The following is a 23909-nucleotide window of genomic DNA, read 5'->3' as shown; positions in this document are numbered from 1 at the left end:
CAGGGGTCTGGGGTTTCCCGGGCTAAAGGAGCACGAGGTGACCGGCTCTTCCCCGCTGACTGCGTTCGGCCGCCGCATACCGTACGCTGGGCGCGAAGCACGGAGACCGCCGGTGACGTGTGGCGAGGGGCGGTGCGGCACAGGCGCGGTGCTGCCGGTAAAGGGCAGGCAGCGGCGGGGTCCGGCAGTGTTATGAGCGCGGAAGCCGGGGTGTCGCGGGCGGGGGCCGGTGGCAACGGCTCTGCGGCCCTTAGGCCCGGCTCGCCCGCCGCTATGGAGCCGGCGCTGCCGCCTCCTTTCTGGCGGGCGGTGCCGGGGGCCGGCCTATTCGGATGGCTGCGCGGGCGCTGCCTGGGCCGCAGCGCCGCCGTGGACCCGGCACGGGACACGTTCCGCGCTATGACCGGGCTTTACGGCTCCATCCAGCCTGCCGACTCCATGTATCTCAGCACCCGCACACACGGCGCCGTCTTCAACCTCGAGTACTCACCCGACGGGTAGGCGAGCCCCTCGGTCCCGCTGAGCTGCCCGCCTCTTTCTGCGGGTGCGAGCCGCGCCGGGCGAGTGGACCGGGAGCCCTTTGTGCCTGGCTGCGGGAGGGCGCGGGGTGTCTCAGGTTGTAGCAGCCCAGTCGCGCTGCAGGAGGCTCTCCCGCGTGTTGTCTAGGGCTGGGGACCCCGCGCGTCGTCGGTCTCTGCTGGGGAGGGGGCCCTGTTGTAGTGACCCGAGGCTGGAGGACCGTGCGGTCCAAGGCAGCTCCGCAGAAGGAGCAGCGGGACTGCAGCGCGCAGCAGCGCTGGCTCGGCAGGCGCGGACACGACGCCCTGGCGCTGCGCGGTGGCTGCACCCGGCCGCGGTTCCCGCTTGCTGTCACAGCGGCAGCCCGGCACGCTGCAAGTGGCGTGGCTGGTATTTAACCCCAGGCATTGCAAGCAGCAGGCACAGGACGGCACGAGTGGAGCAAGAGAGCGGTAACAGGGAGAACGCCCCCGTATGGGGTGCACTTCCACTGCCCGGCGGTGTTCCAGCTCCTTTCTGTGGGAGAAGGGAAGGCAATAAACGGGCACACGGTTGAGATCAAGGCGGGGGCAACCCCTTCTTTGTTCGTGTCAAATGTCTTCAGAGACCTAAGTTTCTGTTTGAAATGTGATATTTATTCATTTAGGGTTCTGTGGGTCTGCACTGACAGATGAGTTTAGACACTTGTAGCCGGGTAGACAAAAGCAAGTGACAGTTGGACTCGTTTAGAATAAAAGAAGCCCTTGCACACCAGCTTAAAGCAGAGTTCAATTCAGAGATATCTGCACAATTGTCTTTCAGTATGCTTATAAGTGAAGTTTTCTTGGCAGAAAGACCTTGCGAACGAGGGTGGTCTCAACAGGTATTTTTCAGTTTGGATAGTCAGAATTGACATCTTTGTTACCCTTAATGGCTAGTCAGCTGCTCCATTCGCATTTCATCAGAACAGAGTTCTGGTTTCCTTGAACACGTACCCTGTGATGATTTTGCCATAGTTGTCCTCTAAAGCCAAGTTCCAACTCCTTAGGTATTCCTCTGTTTTTTGAAGAGGACAAATTTAAGCTCCAGAAACTATCAAACCATCATTGGGTGACTGTTGCTGGAAAGTAATTTCTTTTGTACATTCAGGGTGTCCTGGGCTGCATCAAAAGGAGTGTGACCTCTACTGCACTCTGGGGAGACCCCTCCCGGCAGTCCTGTGTACAGCTGTGGGGCAACAACACGAGGGACGTGGAGCTGTTGGAGCAAGTCCCGAGGAGGCCACAGAGATGCTGTGAGGGCTGGAGCAGCTCTACTGTGGAGACAGGCTGAGAGAGCTGGGCTTGTTCAGCCTGAGGAAGAGAAGGCTCTGGGAGACCTTAGAGCAGCTTCCAGTGCCAAAAAGGACTGACAGAAAAGCTGGAGAGGAGTTTTGGACAAGGACCTGTAGTGACAGGACAAGGGGCAATGGCTTTAAGCTGACAGGAGATTTAGATTAGATACTAAGTTCTTGACTGTAAGGGTGGTGAGGGACTGGCACAGGTTGCCCAGAGAAGCTGTGGCTGCCCCATCCCTGACAGTGTTCAGGGCCAGGTTTGACAGGGCTTGGAGCAACCTAGTCTAGTGAAAGGTGTCCCAACCCAAACCATTCTGTGACTACTGGTTTAAAAATTTTGCTCCTGAATTTGCAGTCTGAATGTCATCTTTATGTTGATTTTGGGTGGATGCCAAACTAAATAGCCATTGAAGTCAGTGTGACAAAAAGAGATGAGGAAAGCATATGTCTTTGCCCTGGAGAAGTTGATGGTTGTACTTCAGCACTGGCTGCCTGTTACAAAGAGGTGATGTAGCTGGAATAACATCTGTAAAGGTCTTGGGGGAACACTTTTCTAGTTAATGCAGTGACAAGAGTATAGGTTATCCGGAGGTGGCTCACAGCTGGTTGGTTCACACACATGAGCAGGCTGCCAGCACTTGCCGCTGCAGTGCAGTACAGCATCTGTCAGACCCTTGCATTTTACAGAGCTCTTCATCTTGTCTTCTGACACCCCAAAAAGCAAACTACAGTGTCTCAGAACTCCTCAAAAATTGTTGCCATTCAACAGGTGTCGGAGGAATACCATGACATGGGCACAGTCAGATGGGAAAGCTGCAGTAGGATGTTCAGAGTGGATGCCTTTCCACTTATTCGTGGGTGCTGTTGTCTTTTTTGTTTTTTTGTTTGGGCTGGGTTGGGTTTTTTCCCTGCAAAATCAAGCAGGTATCCTCACGTGAACAAAGCAGTGGGTTTCATGTCAGAGCTTAATTCTTTTTTCCCCAGACAGGAACCACTAGGTTCATGCACTTCACTGCACAAATCGCCCTCAAGTAACTTATAAATAAACTCACTGATGTTAATACTCTTAACTGTGTGATTTAAATAATGTCATCATTGGATCTGGGAACTATATAGCTGTTATAAAACAACCACCTTATTTATTTATTTATTTTTAAAGTGGTTTGAAAGGTGATGTGTTCTGTCCAGCAGATGCGTCAGCTGTGCCTTAATTATGCCAACTGCCAGGCAGAAGAGTTATGGTCTCTTGAAAAGGGAGTTAGAAGGTGATTTCTCTGGAATAAAACAGCATGCTATTTTCTTCTGCATGTTTTGTGTATTAGGTGCTTGTGAATAGGCATCGGCAAGAAGGCATTAAAAAAAAGAAAAAGTAAACGCTGCAGATTAGTGCAGTGTAAACAGAAAACCAAGCTAAGTAATGGTGAAGCTGTGTTTCTGTGAGAATAGGGAAGGGATGTTCACTGGATACACAGAGATCTCATTTCTTTTACTGAATACAAATATTTCTGCTTTGCCTTACTCCCCTGCAGGTCAGTGCTGACTGTTGCTTGTGAACAGACTGAAGTACTGCTTTTTGACCCAATATCTTCAAAGCACATCAAAACTCTCTCTGAAGCTCATGAAGACTGTGTAAATAATATCAGGTAAGTCAGAAGGAATATTTTGTCTTACCATAGATGCTTTTCTTGTGACAGTGTGGTAAGTTTGTGTTATATGCATTCTCGGAGGGTGTGGGGTTTGTGAAGCTGTTAGGCTGCAGTTTGCTTTGTGCCATTTTTCTTCTTTTGGGTATTGGAGGTGCAGAAAGGCTGAAAAGGGGAAGAAAAGGAACCTGAAAGTGATGGTAGCGGTATGCAATGCTGTCAGGTACTGCAGTTTATGGGAGGCAAGAGTATTAAGCTATTTTATTATTGCCTGTTTAAACTTGCCTTCGGAATGCCTTGAATTAATGTGGTAAATCAGAGCATAACAAGTAGCATGTGATTTATGTTTGAAGTGCAAGTCTGAGACCATAACAAGATTAGGTATTTGTATGAATATGGCTGGTATTTTGAATTGTAAGAGTAATTGGCACAGTTGCATAGGAATTTCCAAGGAAAGATTGTCTGCTTTAAATGCAGGTGTGATACGGAAGAGCTGGGAAAGTGAAATGGCTTCTACAGTTCAACTTGAACTCAGTATGTGTGATTTAAATCCACTGACTGTTTGTCAGGATGAAATAGGAAATGGCAAGTGCAGAAACCTAAAGACTGAAGTTTTACATCATTTGGATGTCTGTCTTTCAGAAAAGCTAACGTAAAAGCTGGGGCTAGCTGACATAAATAAAAGAGGAGATGTTTAGAACATGCTCTTCTGTAAGGAAATACGGCTGCTTGTCTTGCCTGACAGTGGTTGTCCTTTAAACATGCTTAATTTTTAGATAAAGCTAGGTGAGAAATAAAGCCGTATTATAAAGATATCAGAAGGCAAAGGTAAAATGAATTTATTTTGGGTTTTATACATCCCTAATTCAGTGTCTGATCCTGACATTCATACGGCTGAAATAAAGCCGTATTATAAAGATATCAGAAGGCAAAGGTAAAATGAATTTATTTTGGGTTTTATACATCCCTAATTCAGTGTCTGATCCTGACATTCAAACTGCTCTTGCTAGGTCTCGAATTAGTGAGATCATATTTTACAAAGAGCACTCTGTTGCAGGCTCTTTGGCTGGTTGGCTGTCTCTGTTGCACTGTGCTCGTCTTGAAGCTTTAATTCTTTGGTTGGGAACAGCAATGAAACTTCCTGTCACTTTCTTCTCTTATTGAAAGGATGTTCTTTCTTTCCACTTTGTCTGCCTCTGAGGCTTTGTAAGTTTGGTCCTTAAATGTCTGTTCTTTGTGTAGTTTGATTTACATAAAAGTACAAGTACTAGTTCCAAGCAGGTAATTGTTAGGTCTACTATCTAATATCTACCAGACTAAGGTAGTTCGTAGCAATGTATAGTAAACTTTATGCTTTCCTTCAAAATGCTTCTTAAAGCTTTATTTTGTTTTTATAGGATATTGGTGTCTTTTTCTGTGCTTTCCTGCATGTCTCCATTTGTTATAAACTTAGTTACAAGGAACTTAATAGTGTATTACAGAATATTGTTAGTACATCATTACCTAGAGTATTATTTCTGCTTAATGAGCAGGACTTCAGGCACTGCAGTAATACAGAAATTCCTTGTAATAAGCACCAAAAATAAGTTTAATTACTTCTGTGCCCTACAGCAGGTGCCTCAGAGCTATGTATGAACAGAGAAGCACATAGTAGTCCTCTTCTATCAGTCTCCTAGTCACTGAGGATTTGTGTATAGTAATCTGAAGGAGGTTTTTTTTCCCACCTGAATTTGGTCAGGTTTTTTGCTTAATTAAAACTACCATGGCAGAGCTGCATGGCACAGGAGCAGTTAACAGTGTTTTTGAAACTTTCTAGCTAGCCTGAGGTCCTCTAGATTTTTTGATTTCTTAAGTAGGGAGACGAGGAACAATTAATCTCAATTTATTTCCTCCTGAGTCTCATGCACCTTCAATTAGCTGTTTTTCAGGTGAATCCTAGTTTACTTGGTCCTTCTATATATGAAAGCTGTTCACAATACCATTTGTTTCTCCCTGTCTATTTTTTGTCAAACCTGTTTGTGGTGAGTGAAGCAGGGTTGCCTATAGCTTCCAAGATAAAGGTAAATGGATTTATACAGGCGAGAGATGTACTCTTGTTTACTTTCACACTGAAAATCTGAAATGTTCAGATACTGGAAGGCTGCTATGAGGTCTCCACGCAGCCTTCTCTTCTCCAGGCTGAACAGCCCCAACTTTCTCAGCCTATCTCCATACAGCAGGTGCTCCAGTCCCCTGATCATCCTTGTGGCCCTCCTCTGGACCTGTTCCAAGAGTTCCATGTCCTTTTTATGTTGAGGACACCAGAACTGCACACAATACTCCAGGTGAGGTCTCACAAGAGCAGAGTAGAGGGGCAGGATCACCTCTCTTGACCTGCTGGTCACAATCCTTTTGATGCAGCCCAGGATACGGTTGGCTTTCTGGGCTGTGAGCGTGCACTGAAGCCAGCTCATGTTCATTTTCTCATTGACCAAGCCCCCCAAGTCCTTCTTTGCAGGGCTGCTCTGATTCTCTTCTCTGCCCAACCTGTAGCTGTGCCTGGGATTGCTACAACCCAGGTGTAGGACCTTGCACTTGGCATCATTAAACTTCGTAAGGCTGGCATCGGCCCACCTCACAAGTGTATTGAGGTCCCTCTGGATGGCATTCCTTCCCTCCAGCGTTATCAACTGAACCACATAGCTTGGTGTCATTGGCAAGCTTACTGAGGGCACACTCAGTCCCAACGCCCATGTCACTGACAAAGATGTTGAACAAGACTGGTCCCAACGCCAGTCCCTGAGGGACGCCACTCGTTCTTTACTGGTCTCCCACTGGACATTGAGCTATTGACTGCAACTCTTTGCATGAAGTCATCCAGCCAGTTCTTTATCCACCGAGTGGTCCACCTATCAAATTGATGTCTCTCCTATTTAGAGACAAGGATGTCGTGTGGGACAGTGTCCAACGCTTTGCACAATTCCAGGTAGATGACATCAACTGCTCTATCACTGTCCATCAGTTCCGTAGCCCCATCATAGAAGGCCACCGAATTGGTCAGGCAGGATTTGCCCTTAGTGAAGCCATGCTGGCTGTCACCAAGCACCTTGTTGTTTTTCATGTGCCTTGGCATGCCTTCCAGGAGAATCTGCTCCAAGATTTTGCCAGGCACAGAGGTGAGACTGACTGGTCTGTAATTCCCTGGGTCATCCATTTTCCCCTTCTTGAAAATGGGGGTTATATTTCCCTTTTTCCAGTTGTTGGGAACTTCACCTGACTGCCGTGATTTTTCAAATGTGATGGACAGTGGCTTAGCAACTTCATTCGCCAGCTCCTTCAGGACCCACGGATGGATTTCATCAGGTCCCATGGACTTGTGTATGTTCAGGTTCTTAAGATGATCTTGAACCAGATCCTCTCCTACAGTGCACCTAAGGTCTTCATTCTCACAGTCCCTGCGTCTGCCTTCCAAGACTTGGGTGGTGTGGTCAGAGCACTTGCCAGTGAAGACTGAGGCAAAGAAGTCATTAAGAACCTCAGCCGTCTCCAAACCCAGGGTAGCCAGTTCTGCTGATAGCTTCCGGAGATGGCCCACGTTGGCCCTAGTTTTTCTTTTATTTCCAGCGTAATTACAGAATCCCTTCCTGTTATCTTTCACATCTCTAGCCAAGTTTAATTCTAACTGGGCCTTACCTTTCCTGACCTGGTCCCCAGCTTCCCAGACAACATCCCTGTATTCTTCCCAGGCCTCCTGTCCTTGCTTCCACCTTTTATAAGCCTCTTTTTTCAATTGAATTTTCCTCAGGAGCTCCTTATCCATCCAAGGAGGTCTCCTGGCCCTCCTGCTGCACTTCCTTCTGGTTGGGATGCAACACTCCTGAGCTTGTAGCAGGTGATCCTTGAATATCATCCAACAGACTTGGGCCACCCTGCCCTCTAGGGCTATATCCTATGGAACCTTACTAAGCAGGTTCCTGAAGAGGCCAAAGTCTGCTCTCTTGAAGTGCAGGGCAGTGAGCTTGCCTCATGCTCTTCTCACTGTCCAGAGGATCTCAAATTCAGCCATCTCATGATTGCTGCAACCAAGGCTGCTCTGGAGCATTACGTTTCCAACCAGTCCTTCCCTGTTGATGAGCACGAGGTCAAGCATGGTTCCTCTCCTTGTTTTCTCCTCTATTACTTGAAGACGGAAGTCCACACAATCAAGGAGCCTCCTGGATTGCTTGTGCTGGGCTGTACTGTCCCTCCAGCAGATATCAGAGTAGTTGAAGTCCTGCATGAGAACAAGGGCCTGCGAGTGTGAGGCTGTTCCTATCTGTCTATAGAGTGCCTTATCCACCGAGTCCTCTTGATCAGGCAGTCTGTAACAGATCCCCACAGTAATGTCTCCCATCACTGTTCTCCCTTTAACCCTGACCCACAAACTCTCTTGAGTGCTCGCCTGTCCCCAGACAGAGTTCCATACTCTCCATCCTATCCCTAACATAAATAGCAGCTCCCCCTCCCCGCCTGCTGGGCCTGTTTTTTCTAAAGAGCCTGTAGCCTTACATTCCAATAGTCCAGTCCTAGGTGCCATCCCATGTTTCTGTGATACGTATTATATCATACCCCTGTAGACGTGCACACATCTCTAATTCCTCTTGTTTGTTCCCCATGCTATGGGCATTTTTATAGAGGCATCTGACCTGGCCCCCTACATTGAGTGCCATGTTCTAGATACCCAAACCCCTGACTATGGCACCGCAGTTCTAACCATTTGTTAACCTGCGAATCCACCTGGGCTTTTTAAGGTCCTCCCATTTGTCCCAGACAATCTGAGCTCCAGAGCCCCTAACCACCTCTCCCACGGCTCTGTAGTTTTTCTTTATGTTCTCTGGGCTACTGCTATCACTAGCACGCACATGGATCACTAGAAGTGAGTAACAGTCAGTGGGACTTACTAGAGCAGGGAGCCTCTCTGCAACATTCCTCATCCAAGCCTCTGGTAGGCAACACACCTCCCTTGAGACTGGGTCAGGCTGACAGATGAGTGCCTCTGTTCCCTTCAAAGTAGAGTCCCCTACCACTACCACCCGCCAGTTTTTCCTGGCAGCACCAGTAGTGATCTTCTTTACCAGTGCATCAGCTGGTTGTTCACGGTGCAGATGTGTTTCCTTGTTAGACCCCTGCAGAACTGCAAAGCGGTTCTGGGTGGGGACAGCAGATTTAGGAGGAAGCTGCTTGCTTTTAATTGTCCTCTGCCTCCATTTTTTGTTGGTTTTTTTTTGGTTACTAGTTCCCAGCTTCCTGTGTTAACAGCCTCCTTCTTTCCTCCATGAGCTACAGGGGACGCTTGAGGCCTCTGCACAGTTTGGGCCTGGAGTAAGCATTCCTGCTTCGTCTCAGCTTCCCTGATATCTTTCAGCCTATTGACAGTGTCCCACAGCTCAGCCACCTGCTGCAGAAGGACCTCCACCAGGGAGCACCGAGTGCAGCCCTGCCCATTACACCCTCTCGCCTCAAGAGATCAGTGCAGGCACTCTCTATACTCCGAGCTCTGCACTGCAGCCTCCCCTCTCATTCGCTCTGTCTGGGTGCCTATGTTAGCCACCGCTGGGGCAGCCAGAGCAGAGCTCCCAGACCAGGTCCTGGTCATAAGGCGAGTGCTCACCATCCCGCAGTAAGGGCATGCATAAATTGCAGCAGTAATAGAGTATGATAAACTTCAATCTGTGTAATGCAACAAATAATTGTATCCCATGATTTTCTCAGTGAACCAAGTAACTTGTATAAGTATGCTTAGACAAAGTCTAGTCTTCAGTTTTTGGGTTTGTTTTGTTTTGTTTTTTTTCACAAGACCACAGATTTTCATGATAAAGAATTACCACCTGAACAGGTCAAGTACTTAACCCGATTGGTGTCATAATGCAACTAGACCTATATTCTTTTCCACTTTATCATCTTCTCCCAGTATGACTAGACTGACTAGTCTGTCAGAAAGCAGGAACTCAAGACCTGCTAAATGCAAAACATAAACAGTGCATGTGGATGCACATGGTATAAATTCACTGCTGTATAGAAGTATACTGTAGAACTACAGGCCTCTAAATACTTTTTGAAATACAGAGCAGTAGGCTTGCTCTTCTTGCAGTAGTTTAACAGAATTGTATGTTATTTTGTGATCCAAATTCAAACCTCTCAAATGCACACTTGTATTGGACAATTCCAAAATTTGGGCAGCCTGTGCCAAAGATGATCTGAAATTCTTGTCCTGAGCAGTGCTCTGTGCAGTCGCACTTTGATACATGTACCTGCTTTTGTGCATTTGAAAAGCCCAACTTCAGTGTGCCTGCTTCAAACACATGAACTGTAGTTTAGGGAAAGGAAAGGCAGAAACATGGGCACAAAATCCCATTGCTTTTTGATGGACACTGTTTAGACTGCCCAGGTGGTATAAAACCTCCCTGAATGCAGGAGGTCTGTATGGCTCCTCCTGGCTCTGCAGCTGCAGCGAGTAGTGCTCATGAGGCATTGTGTTGCTGGATAGGCATCTGAAGAAAGAGATGGGCAAAGGTGAAATGAAATTAAGGGTCTAGGGACATGTGCAAACAGTGGTAGTGTTCAAATTTAAATTTACTACATGTTTCCAAGATAGTAATACCATGTGTAGTGTAAACCATGTGGTTAGTAATGTGAGCCATACATTAGACAATTAATCTGCTGGATTAAATCTCTTGGAAAAGCACTGTTTTATGTCCTGTGTAAAACCGTGGGGCCAGCTTCTTAGCACGCTCAGTGCAGACATGTGCCTCAGGAGGTCTGGTTGGAAAGGGCCTCTGGAAATCCTGTAACAGGCTTCAGGTAAGAGAAGACTGGTTTGCCTCACTGGCACATGGATAAGTCTGGCACTGAGTGTTTCCAGCACAAGTGGTTCCACTGCGCTCTGGGCTGCACTGGCTAGGCACAGTGTTTGTAAAAGCAGGCCCTATTGCAGGCTTTGCAACAAAAGTGTTGCAAAGTGTTTTTGTGTTCTGCCTGTGCCAGTGATGCAAAGATGTGGTGGGAGCCTTCAACAGGGGCTGACTGCGTCAGATGCTGAGCAATGATGTGTGGTACAGAGCAGGCCTGGCAGAGAGGGAGCATTCAGGAGTTAGTTAAAGGAGACTTGGACATCATGTGTTTTGGCTAAGCTAATGGGTTATGGGCCACGTGGGGCAGCAAGGCTTAAAACAACTAGAGGCCTTCTAGTAGCAAGGAAAGTGATATGTATTTTTAAAAAATTCTTTGAGTGCAGAGAGGTTATGCCTGTGGTGGGGAAGAGAGGAAAATCTGCAGAATAGTAGGGGAAGAATGAGGGTGGATATGTGGGTAGAAATGAAAAGAGTAAAGAGCATGGGTTTAATTATGATCCAATGGGTCCTTGTGTAGTCAGAAATTTAGAATTGCTGTGTCTTCTGGTGCTGCCTGACTGTAGTAGCAATAGGATCTGGCAAAAATGGGTAAGAGGCATAAACCACATTCAGCTCAGGCTAGCAGACCTTTATTGCAGAGACTGCCAGGCAGCTCAGTAGGAGTATCTTGCCAGTGGTCTAAAAACTGACCAGTCATGTCCTGTATGTCATATGAAGACCTGTTAAGTTTAAAGCTGAGTATTATCCAGATAGGTAAATGATGTATTTTTTCCACTGGTGGTTGTGTAGTTGTGTGATCTTTACGTGATTCATTTAAAAAAAAATAAAATTCTGCTACGCATCTACAGGCTTACTAGTTTACTACTACAGATGTACTACTGGTTCATATCCCGACAGCACTCTTTTGTGATGGAACTGTTGTATTGGCAAACATTCTGCTGTATCTACTATCTGTTTTGGTGGTTTGTGTTTTTTTTTGTTGTTGGCCTTTTTTTTTTTTTGTTCTGTTTTGTTTTTGGGGGGATTGTTCAGGTTTTGGGGGGTTTTTTAGTTGTTTTTTTTTTTCTTCCTCCTCTGTGGCCACTGTATTTCTTGTGTTAGTTTAAATTCCTGCTTAAGCATATTTAAGTTAGAAAAGGCACTAAGCAGGCACAGTATTTCTTTCCTATTTTCAGGTTTCTCGATAATCGACTGTTTGCAACTTGTTCTGATGACACTACAATAGCACTTTGGGATTTAAGAAAGCTGAACACGAAAGTGTGTACTTTACATGGTCACACCAGCTGGGTTAAAAACATTGAGTACGATACCAATACAAGGTTACTAGTAACATCAGGATTTGATGGAAATGTGATCATCTGGGACACAAACAGGTATGTGGCTGTGTTCATGCTGTTATGTTTCTGTTCATGTTCTTCACGTTCTATTCTGTTCATGCTGTTAACGCTTCTACAAGGATAGGGTTCTTCTGTACAAGACGGAAAACCTGCTTTCTTGAATGGCGCTATACTGTGTTCATAAATACCATGATCAGTTTATAGCCCTTATCAAGAATTTGAATCTCCATTATGTGGTTATTGTACAGTAGCTAAAAAAGAGAGCTTTTCTTGCTGATGCACCAAAATGTAGTTCTTCCTTTTTGAAAAAGCTCTGTCTTCATTGTTGTAGTAGAATGAAAATGTGATTTCTGCCATTTCATTCAAATCTAATTAAGTAGGATAAAAACAGTACTCAGAAAAGTTTTAGGATGAACACAGATGCTTAGTATATTTTTGACTCCTATGGACGTTATTAGGGACTTCAGGCAAAGCTAATTCCAGCCATTTCTTGTGCTTTTTTATTTTGCTGTCAAGGTGCACAGAAGATGGATGTCCCCACAAGAAGTTTTTTCACACCCGTTTTCTTATGCGAATGAGGCTGACGCCAGACTGTTCCAAAATGTTGATCTCAACCTCCTCTGGTTATCTTCTGATTTTGCATGACCTTGACCTAAATAAATCTTTAGAGGTTGGCAGCTACCCAATTTTAAGAGCGAGGAGGACTACTTCATCAAGTTCAGGTGAATGCTTTTGGAAAAATATGTGGCAGCTTCTGTGTTAGAGGTGTTTTATGGGATATTCTTAGCTATCAAAAGAAGTCAGAGGTGGAGTCGGCAGAATTCTGCCAAGGAACCCTTTGGCATGTTAGCTGCTCTGTTGTTCAAGGATCACACATCTGTGCTGTTGAGTGGTAATTTTCTGACTCAGGTGGAGTTCTAGGGTGATCTTTGGTATCAAGATTGTAGCACTACAGGATAGAGTGCCCATGGAGTTTTGTCACCTCGAGCTGGCCATCTCTAGCTTTATTTATGTTCGGTTCTTGTCCTGTAACAGAAGAAATTAATCCATGTTGAGAGAGCTGAATCTGCATGAGCTCCAGCAACTAATATTGACTGTTGTGTAGTAGTGTGGTTGCTCTTGACAGCAGACCTGGAAGAACTGCATGCTCTGAAATTTCACTGCTTGATTCCTCCTGCTTTGGGACGGTAATAGAGTAAAATAGTGACAGAAACTGCCATTTGGGGTGTCTGGATATGAAAGGAATGGCCTGGGGAAAAATTCTTAGCCCAGCTTCTAGCAGAGACAGTGCATAAGAAGGAAGGAATACAGCTTGGCTCTTACTCCCAATAGAGTCCTGTGGTGGCAGTTTGTTTGTATGAGGCACAAATAAAAAAGTACTTTTAGACTATAAACTGAGCTTTGGAAAGTATTTTCTTAATAAGATGCCTTACCATTTACTTAACACTTCTAAGGAGGGTTAAGTGGGCAACATGCATAGTATGTGGGCTGTGTTAAGCTGCTATGTTCATATGGCTGATGCTGTTTGCAGATGTAACTTCATCAGGTTCCTCTGGTCCTCGAGCTGTTGGTTCACCATGTCACCAGAATGATTCAGGTCCGCAGTCTGAGAAACACATGTCACGTTCCTCCCAGCGAGAAGGTAGGAAGAGACTTTTAAAAAGTAAAAAATCATGGACTTGGACTCATTGTGTCCAGAAGAGGCCAGAGTGTAATAGTGAAATACTGTGGGTTTGGCTCTTAAGACTTTTTTAAAAGAGTAGTGTTGCTATGACTTCTATTAAACCAATAAAATACCATTGCACACCAAATCTGGGCATCTAATTTTATTTTTTTTTCCCCAAGAAATCTGATAACAGCAACAAGTTATTTATTTTATCTGATTATGTGATTGTTATGTAGAAAAACACAAAAAAACCCACTGAACTCAAAACCAGCAGTAGACTGATGAGGAAGGTGAAGATCAATGTCTGGATTTCATTGATACTTACAGTTGACTTCCCCTTTTAGGTGGATCACCTAGAAATAGTTTGGAGGTCTTAACACCAGAGGTTCCTGGAGAAAGAGATCGAGGCAACTGCATTACGTCACTACAGCTGCATCCAAAAGGTTGGGCTACGCTTCTTCGATGCTCAAGTAATACAGATGACCAGGAGGTAAAACAAATATGTTTTGGTTTCTTGTTTTGTTGTTTGGGTTTGTTTTTTTTTTTTAATACATTGAGATGTATTGATCACAAAACTATATTGACATTTCCTTGTTTTGCGGGTAAATTTAATTAATGCCAACCACAAACACAGGCTGGGCAGAGGCTGTTTTGAGAGCAGCCCTGAGGATAAGGACTTGGGGGTGTTGGTTGACAAGAAGCACCTCATGACCAGGCTTCAGTGTGCACTTGATTGCAGAAACCCCACATGTGCTGGGCTGCATCCCCAGAATGTGAGATGCAGGTCAAGGCGGGGGATTCTCCCCCTCTGCTGTGCTCTGAGGAGATCCCCCACCTACAGTCCTGCGTCCAGCTCTGGGCCCACCAACATAAGAGGGATGTGGAGCTGTTGGAACAAGTCCAGAGAAGGCACATCTCCTATGAAGACAGGATGTGAGACTTGGGTTTCTTCAGCCTAGAGAAGACTCTGGGCAGACCTTATTAACAGCCTTCCAATACATAAAGGGGACAACAAGAAAGCCAGAGGATTTTTTTGTAAGAGCAAGTAGTGATAGGACAAGGGGGAATAGTTTCAAACTGACCAAAGGGAGATTGAGATGAGATCTTAGGCAGTTCTTCCCTGTGAGGGTGGTGAGACACTCGCAGAGGTTGCCCAGAGAAGCTGTGGCTGCCCCATCCCTGGCAGCGTTCAAGGCCAGGTTGGACGGGGCTTGGAGCAGCCTGGTCTAGTGAAAGGTTTCCCTGCTTGTGGCAGGGGGTTGGAACTTGGTGAGCTTTAAGATCCCTTCCAACACAAACCATTCTATAAGTCTATGATAAAATTGCATTTGAATAAACTAGACAGTTATTTCTGCTTACAAATGTATTTAATTTTAGACCAAAATGAATTTAATTTTTTTAATGACCTCATACAACTTTTTATCCTGCATTCAGTACTTCTGTTGCCCAGTTTTTCCACAGAATATACTTTATGGCTCTGTGAGAAGTTTTCAAATAGTAGCTGTGCTGTGAAATGCATGATGTAAAAATACACACCTGCCAAAATATAGGAGATGTCAGCTTGGAAAAGACAGAGGATTGGACAGTTGTGTACTGGTGAACATGGTTTAAGTTGAGCAGAGAAGCTCCTCTGAATTCAAGTGCCTTTGCAATTTTTTCTGCCTCCCAGGATGAAGTGCTCCTGCTGTGCTGATGAATGCTTTCCAAAGGCTGCTCCTGCACTGCTGTGAAAAAAAATCTCATGGCATATTTCTGCATCTGCTTAAAACTGCCACAGTGTAGGACTGAGTATGGTGAACTCCAGTGATGTTTATGTAATGTCAAAGTGCCTTGATCTCAGCTCTCACCCTAAAACTCTGCAATTTAAATATAAATTGGATATTGTTCATCTTCCTGGCAGAATCCATTTCAAGCCTTTACTTGAAGTACTGTCATAAGACCAGCTGCAGCTCATCTGCAACTTGCAGATTTCACTTCCTAAAACACTGCTTTAAAGAAGTAATGGCAGACTTTAAGGCCTGTGATTGATTATGTTTCTCAAATTGATTGTGAAGTGTCACATCATTGCTACTGTATTGCACTGGGACCCTGTTTAAAGACAAAAAATCAGTGTCTAATGCACTCAGAAATATTGAAAAAACCCTGACTTCTCATGGACTGTATACAAAAAAAGTAAGAAACTCCAGGTTTGAGCACCTGCTCTTGAAGTTATCCAGGTTAATTCAAGTTCACTTATAAAGCCCAGGCAGAGCCTTCAGAACACATGGATTTTTCCATGTGGTTTTAGGGTTATTTCAAAAGTAGTGCTGTGACAGTTGTGCAGACCACTCTCTTTTCAAGACACAGAGGTTTTACATTTATTTGCCAAAATCACAAATAATTTTTTGAATACTTTAGTTAATAGTTGATGTAAATTTGGGTTGGTTTGGTTTTGGGTTTGTTTGGGGGGGATGTGTTTTATGGGTGTTCTCTGGCGTTTTGTTTTGTTGGGTTTGTTTTCTGTGTTTTTTTGGGCTGTTTCTGAAGAAAACCACTGTTTGTAATGGTAACCTGATACAAGTGTGTAGAGGACTGAAAGGAAACTCAGCAGATCAAGCCCCTATATAACACAGAATTTTGAGAGTGCAAATATTATATTGGGTTGATTGATACTGATGATTGACCTAGTTATGGTTTCCTGTAGTCCTAGTGTCTGCCTAGTATCTAATTAATACTTAATTAGTATTGTTTCCTTTGTGTTTATTTCAGTAGAATACATGGTACAGGAATAAGAACACTTGTATGGTGGTTGAAGTTGAATCTCTGAACCAGAGCTGGTTTTGCATTTCATTTGAGATCAGTTGCTTTGGTTATACATTAAAATTCCAAATTGTCTCTAAAGTAACAAGATGGCTATAGAGCTGTTCATAACACTCCTTCAAATCTGTTTCCCTCTTGGTTTTAAGATTTCTTTCTTTTTGAAGTTAAGGGCACAAAATGCCTATGGTCAGTTATAAATTACAGTAGGCAGAGTTCTGCTTTATTGTAGAATTCGTTTAAATGTTTACTAAATTAGAGCAGATGCCTGGCCAAAGGATTAGGCTTTGCTCATTTCAGATAAAAGCTAGATTTTAAAGGATTATATCTAGCTTCCATTTAATTATAAAAGCAGCTTTGATGCTAGACAGCTGTTTTGCTTAGGCAGTTCAAAGCAGTAGAGATGTCCATGAAATGACCTGTTTTCAGTGTTTCATAGTAGATGCTTATTGAAGAGTAGACAAGCAATAGCATTGAGCGTTCCTGTTACTCAACATGCCACAGGAGGGAATGAGTATTTGCAGTGGTTTACTTTTCTTTCAATGTTCCTTTCTTTGCCTCTCCCTTTAGTGGACTTGTGTCTATGAATTCCAGGAAGGAGCTCCTGTGCGCCCTGTCTCGCCTCGCTGTTCCCTGCGATTGACTCATTGCATTGAAGAAGCCAATGTGGGCCGAGGTTACATCAAAGAACTTTGTTTCAGTCCTGATGGCCGCATGATTTCATCCCCGCATGGCTTTGGGATCCGTTTGTTGGGGTTTGATGCACATTGCAGCGAACTTGTTGACTGTTTGCCCAAAGAAGCCAGTCCCCTGAAAGAAATCCGTTCCCTCTACTCTCACAATGATGTGGTACTGACAACCAAGTTTTCTCCAACACACTGTCAGATTGCCTCGGGGTGCCTTAGCGGACGTGTTTCTCTGTATCAGCCAAAATTCTAGGCACACCTTGCATCAACGAGACCTTCAGGTGGTTGTGGGTTTTACTTCAGTTTAGTTGGAGTGTGTTCTTTCTGAAATCTCCAAAGCCAGATAAGATCATGGTTACTATGATCTCTGAACACAGTAGCAGAATGTGTTTTCAGCCCAGCACTGTATGCATTCTCATAGTGCATGCACAAATCTGCTTCCATGCACAGTATTTTCAGCCTTCCAAGCAGACCTCTGATCCTGTGCCATCAGGTCATTGTTCTGGTTTGTTTGTACCATACTACTTGTTGATAATTTCTTTCAATGCAAATTCAAGTGGGCTATTTGAAACTAATGTAGAGAGGGCAAGGGTAGCAGTTCAGCCAAAACTCAACCAGGATCCACAGGTACAACACCTCCTTGTTTCAAAGAGCTGGACTTCATCACGTAAACATCCTTGTACACATTGCTGAAACTACTATATGGTGATTATTAGATAAGGAGCTTCTTTTCTGTGTAGTAACACTATTAGTTACTGTCACAAAAAGAAAAGGTTTTTCTCATTTATGTATTTGATTGTGATTGGCTAGAAATTGAATCAACTTTCTGTAATGTTTTGCTACACTTAAAGCATATGGTTTCCTGTGGTTGCATATACTGTGTTTATTACCAGAAGGAAGAGGTTCTAGATAGAGATGTAGCTGCATTTGTTTTCTCCAGGGAATTTAGTAGGAAAAGACTGGGGCAATGAAGCAGGATTTGAATGGGTGAAGACCCTGCCCTCTATTCACTGCAGACAAACTGGATGTTTTGTATAGTGGGGGTGTTCTTGGTTGGCCTCTTTTAGGCATATGTGACTCCTCAACCTCTAGGGTTACTGTTGTAAGGAGCCTTCTGCATCAGTAACATAAACTTCCATACTGCTTTTAAAACTTAACACTGCAGAATTTTCTGCTGATGTTAAGGCTGTTTCCCAGCTGACTGTTCTTCCACATCTTGCCTGCACCATTGCTGTGAAAGGAATATATTTCATAGTATCACCAGGTAGACTTTTTTCACATGTACTGTTTTGGAATGGATTAAAAGCATGCCTGTCTACAGTAAGATCTATTTGGATTTAACTGGGCTTTTCATACAATGTGAAAAACATTAATGTTTACCATTAAATCACATACAAAGTATGAATGCTAAGTTTTAGCCCTTGAGTTAATATAGCTAAACTTGTAAGTAGTTATTTCAGTCTTGTACATCCAAATCAGTTTATAATATTCTCACTGCTTGTATTTTCCAAAATGTGGGTTGTTTTTTTTTTTTGGTGGGATTTTTAGTTCTTATTGTGCGTGTGTGTGGTTTGGTTTTGTGTTGGGGATTTTTTTGTGTGTATTTCACTAAGGTTTTGCTGCTGCTTAATTCAGCAGGAAACCTTAGTGAGGTTATCTAAAAGAAACTGTTCTCTAAAGGAGACTGTCATATTTTGGTGTTCAGATTTCAACTATCTCTGACTCAACAGAGCATGCTTTTTTACAAAGCCTTCTATGAAACACATGTCTAGGGAAAAAGAAGACATTGTAAAGGTGAGATAGCTGAAAATACATAAGCCTGATGATCCTTTCACAGTTCTGAATTTGTGTAGGTAGCAAATACTACTGCAATATACACGGGGTGTTGGTGGAGCACTCATTGAAACTTCAGGTTCTTATGCATTATGAGAAAAAGAATTTAAATTTCATCTTTTGGAGAAATTGTTTAGTATTAAAAAGCCTTCAATATTGCACATTTGGTAATCTGAGGAATCAGTTACTCCTGCATTAGGTTTTCAGCATGTTTATCATGTCTAGCAGTCTTTCTGAATCTGACTGATGCACTGTCAGCACAGCTGACAGATTTATCGTTTATTGTTTGGTAAAAATCCTAACTTTTCTGTTCTCATGAGTTTTAGCAGGATGATTTGGTGACAGTATCTCAGTAGAACATTATCCCAGCTGAAGGAGGAAGAATAGTTTTTAAAGTAAATATACTCAGTTAACTTAAAATGCAAATGAATGCCCATAGTCTTCCCAGCAACTTGTAAGTTGAAATGTTACAGAGCATATCTTCTGAGCAGTTTTGCTGCTGAAACTACTGTCTTGAACTCAAAAGTATATCAAGGAAATAATAAATAGAGATGTCCCATTTTCTGTAACAGTGACTCTGAAGTTCAAGCACTTGCACCTTTTGAATACTTTTGGTACTCTGTGCAAGGAATACAATTCACTCTAAGTTAATTGCCCAAGCCATGAAATAACTAAATAAAATATGCAAGTGTATCTGAGACTAGTTATAAATACATCACTGGAGCCCAGCTCCTTTTGCATGCATGGAACAGCCTGTGATCCGAAACTACGTATGGGGCAACTTGGATCTGCTGATTTGTTAGAGTTCAGGGGGACTTCTATCATCTGTGACTTAAAAGCAGTGGAAGTGAAGTGTGCACCAAACTTGAGACTGTTTGTGGAACACAAGTTTGTTATGCAAAGGAGGAGCTAAGCTGTTTGCAGGGGGACCCACACCAAACAAAACAAAACCCACGAAACTGTTAACTGTGTGGCAAAACTTCTGCATACAGTGTTCTTGGTATTAGACCAGTGGAAGTGCTAAGTTACATGTGCCTGAAGTATTTTGAAACAATGCATTGTGACTGTATGAACACTTGCATTTCTCTGACTCCCGCCATTAGAATTTGTTGCCTGTTAGTAATAAACAGGTTCTACCCCTATCCCTCCAGTGGACTATGATGACTTTTCCCTAAGCACTCGCTTCTAGGCTGCTGTTTTCTCACCTCACTCTTTTACTAAACACCATTGAAGGGACTACAGGGAGCTGAAGATATCTTACTGTTCTCATAGGCTTGAACTGTGTTCATTTTGGAGGTAAAGCAGCACACAGGAAATCAAAGTAGTTCTTGGGTCTGTTTGTTTTCGTGGCTGGTTTTGGTTTTTCCTCTCAGAAATTCCTTGAACTGGTAGACTGCTTATGACTTTAATTCTATGCCTGTTAATATGCATTGAGTGTTACTTTTTAAATTCTACCTCACGATCCACTGTTTTTTTACAAGAGTATTGTGCTGAAACATTGGATACTAACTTTTCTGTATAAAGAAATTTTACTCCCAGGTGACACATCATCACAGCATTGTGGCTTGACCAGCCTTGCCCAGCTCTGGAAACCAGAGCTGCTGAGCAGGAGTGTAGGATTGATGCTAAAAGTTGACATTGATCTGATGAAGGGGTTTGATGGTAACACTGATGTTTTTGTAACATGTCCAGCAGATGCATATTAAGATTAATTCTGTCCATGTATGCTGTAGAAATGTTACTTAGTTCTTCTGATTATATTGGTAATAAGTTGAATTAGAATAAGTAATATTAGGTTTTGATAATTTGATTATTCCCTTTCAACACAACTTGGAAATTTTCAATGGAAGTTAATCTTCTTTACCTGTGAAGTTCAAGCAACACATATTGAAACACTGTTCAGTAGTTCCTAACTGATACGCTTTGCAGTTGCAGGCTTATCGTAACTGATGCCTTTCTACTGTCTTGGTGGAAAGAGTAATTTTCAGTTATTTCTGAATAGTATTACCTTATTGAATTAATGAAGTAATTTGCTGATGAGCTTTGGATTATTTCTAGATAGTAAAAAGAAAAAAAGGTTTATCTTGCTGTTATGTTTCAAAAGATGAATTCTTAACCTTCCATAAATATATAAACCTGAAATAAATACAAAAAAAATGTTTCAAATGGTGAAAGACTGCACAGACTGCACTAACAGCAAAGTAAGCTATTGACTTACATAGGAGGTCTCTTTAAAATGTTTACTTTTGACCAAGTGTTTATCATTTGACAGATTTTACAGTATTTATACTGAATAAGAGATCTCAATTTGATTGTAAAGCATGTAGTATGTTTAAATGGATGGTTTCATATTCGTTAACTTCTGTAGTAAAAGAATTCCTCCATTCACAGCAGGGCTCATCAGCAAAAGCAGATAAACTGTGTAATTAATATCTCTACAGGAATGTCAACGTATAGCAGCAATGACAGGAACCAAATCAGTGTCTGAAGATGGTAATCTTCCGTAATAGTCCAGTGACTGTATGTTGTGGGAGAAAATGTGCATTTTCTGAGTATTCCATTAGGGTTCAGTCTGTAAATCACTACAGCACTGTTGGACATTTGTGGGTAGGGTGAGAAACTATTAACAGGACTGTACAATGACATTTGTGTATATGTACTTTATCCATATGAGGTAATTTCATTTCAGTATGTGTGCAGCCATGGGGCATGGGCCCACTTGTCAAACATGGGTAGTTCAGGGAAAAATGTAACCTCCAAACTGAACTATTGGGGATAGAAAGAAAAGCACAGTGATATAGACAGACACACAGACATTTGTTTGCACTCTTGGAAGTCTTGGTAAGAACAGTTTGATTGCCTACTACCAGAATTAGAATGTATGCATCAGGTTCTTCCGGGGTTTTGGGTGATGGTGTGGTTGATTTTCGTGGGGTTTTTTTCTTTGTGTGGTGGTGGTGATTTGGTTTTGGTTTTTAATTTGGGTAACTGATGTGGAAATGGTCCTGATAGCATAAAATACGGGTTTGTTGCTTTATGAAATATGAACTCTTAGAAAAAGGAAATACTCTTGCCAAATGAAAGCTTTTTAAAAATCTAGTTTACAAGATTCTAAAAAGTTGGAGTAAAAGAAAAAAGTCAACAGCCTGCAGGAAAAAGAAACTTCTCATTTCCTGATCTTAGTCAAAGGTGCATTTTTCTAAAGCACTAAGTAACTTCAGTTAAGGTTTTTATTACAAGAATAAATTGTGCATGTAGAATATTTTGAAACATCTGAGATTTCATAGTGAAAATTGTAGCCTTTTAATATAGTATAGGAAGTACCAGACCTGCTCTTAAAATATTGTACTTACAGTCGTACAGTAACTTACTATTTGTGCACAGTTTCTCTTGCTTGCATAATAAATTAAATATTTAATAATTCACTGAATTAAAATCTATTTTAATGTATTTATCTCACACTGAGCTGTGTTTTGTAGTGCTCACTGGTTCTTGCCTACTCCCTACAACTAAGACTTAAAAAACAGTGCTTACAGCAAAACAACTTCTGTACGCGGGTCTCTTCCCCCCCACCGCTTTGCTACTGTCCTTACTGTCGAGCATGCTTGTAAGAAGAAACAGTTCACTCATGAAGCCCGGAAAGCAGAACACATACTGGGGCTAGTATGATAATTACAAACTAAGTACAAGTAACTAAGTACAACCATTCTGTTGCCCAAGACAGTACCTGTGGGTAGAGAGCGCCTTTCCAATCCTTGAAGACAGCATTGTTGTTCTTTGTAAAACTCTGCATTCGCTTGGTGAACAGGCAACTATCTGTCCACGGAGAACAGCCTAAGACTGAAAATACCTGTTTGCTTTGCCGTGGGTAGCTGTATCTGAGGCAGAGGTTCGTGGGCTGGCTGGCTGTAAGGAGAGTGACACACTGCCCTCTTCCACTTGCAAAGGTTTGGGCTCCAGTAAAGCCACTCACCATTAGGCACAGCAAAAACATCTGCACAAAAACTGAATTCTACCTCACCACCTGAAGAACTGATAAATGTCACTGTGTCATGCAGGACTGATGGGGCACGTGAGGCACTGGGTGCTGAAGGTACATTGTACACATCGTCTGCTGTTTTCTGTAAATAAGGCCTTCAACACAGATAGGAGCAATGTGACATGGGTTTAAATCAGAAGGTGGATCTGAGCTTGGGCAGAGGAATACAAACTAAGCACCTGAGGAAATGAGCACGCTTTGCTGTCCTGGCTTCACTATAATGGTGGTTAATTCTAAGCTGCTGGTGCAGTTCTCAAACTTGGTGGGTTACAGACCCAGCTGTAGCACTTCTCCATCAAGCTTTGCTGAAAATAAGCTAAGAAGAATCAAAATCTGACTCTAGACCTCTTACCCGTACAACAATGCTGTTTGATGAAGATCACCAGAGCAGGCAGTGATTGATAAACAGTCTGTACCCTGCCTAAAATGCATACACTGTATCTAGTTTACCTATCCTGATGCTGCAAAAATGCTGTTTGGGCTTGTCAGTGCTTGTGGCTTTCTCTCACCCCCTCATCACACACTGCATAATAAATGAGAAGAAAGCTATCTCTCTAGTTGTTAAGAGGTGGTATTGGATTTTTTTCTATGACCAAAATCTAACTGAACTGTCACAGCCTGACTGGTATGTAATGTTTAGGTCTTATAGCTGTTACTGGAGCCTCTTGCCTTTTCCAGCCAGTCATTTCAGAGGTGCTAAAAGCTGTTGCCTTCATATTAGTTTACTTTCCCATGCAAAAGATTTCCCCATACCCCACTTCTGTAAACAGCTAAGAACTGGCTAAACTTAATTAACTGATTTGCATAAAATATTGTATAGGTGGTCTTGGAATAGAAATATGCCTGAAAACCCACAGAGCAGTATTTTGCAGTATTACCCTCCTTTGCTCAAAGCACTTATTACCCGAAGACTAGCTCTATTATTCTCTCTCTATTCCAGTTATTATTGTTGTGGAATTCCCCTTCCCAATTCCCTTTCCCTTCTTTAGCTGGAAATTATTGCTGTAGTCCACCAAGAAAAGCAACCACAGCATCAGCAATCAGTTTTAAAATTCTCCTTTAGAGGCTGATCAAAACATGAGCTATATGTTTTCAGAGAAGGCAGCAAATGAGGCCCCTCTAGCTGTTCAGGCAATGTACTGGGTTAATAGCAACACAGTGATGAGACATGGCAGCAAAACATTAAGGATCCCACTCCTGTGCTGT

General features: G+C 43.0%; 1 protein-coding gene across 1 annotated transcript; it reads left to right on the top strand.

The window, feature by feature from the left end:
• Positions 1-125: 125 nt before the first annotated feature.
• On the top strand, positions 126-18382 carry DCAF10 (DDB1 and CUL4 associated factor 10). The gene is made up of 7 exons (XM_061445358.1): positions 126-497; positions 3364-3477; positions 11522-11719; positions 12200-12405; positions 13215-13325; positions 13694-13839; positions 16716-18382. The coding sequence occupies exons 1-7, from the start codon at positions 193-195 to the stop codon at positions 17082-17084; spliced, it is 1449 nt and encodes a 482-aa protein (XP_061301342.1). The 5' UTR covers positions 126-192; the 3' UTR covers positions 17085-18382.
• The last annotated feature ends 5527 nt before the right edge of the window (positions 18383-23909 follow it).

Source organism: Pezoporus flaviventris, unplaced genomic scaffold (genome assembly GCF_033815535.1).
Source record: "Pezoporus flaviventris isolate CSIRO_AGI_PZ_B2104156 unplaced genomic scaffold, CSIRO_AGI_Pfla_v1 ptg000004l, whole genome shotgun sequence".
NCBI lineage: Eukaryota > Metazoa > Chordata > Aves > Psittaciformes > Psittacidae > Pezoporus > Pezoporus flaviventris.
Note: the sequence above shows the minus strand (reverse complement) of the source record. Positions and strands in the feature narration are given on the sequence as shown.

What these genes read in the sequence shown, in the direction of transcription:
- DCAF10 (XM_061445358.1), top strand. Translation starts at nt 193, where the DNA reads ATGAGCGCGGAAGCCGGGGTGTCGCGGGCGGGGGCCGGTGGCAACGGC. An exon ending in CTCGAGTACTCACCCGACGG is followed by an intron (nt 498 to 3,363) that starts GTAGGCGAGCCC and finishes ACTCCCCTGCAG; the next exon opens with GTCAGTGCTGACTGTTGCTT. An exon ending in GACTGTGTAAATAATATCAG is followed by an intron (nt 3,478 to 11,521) that starts GTAAGTCAGAAG and finishes TCCTATTTTCAG; the next exon opens with GTTTCTCGATAATCGACTGT.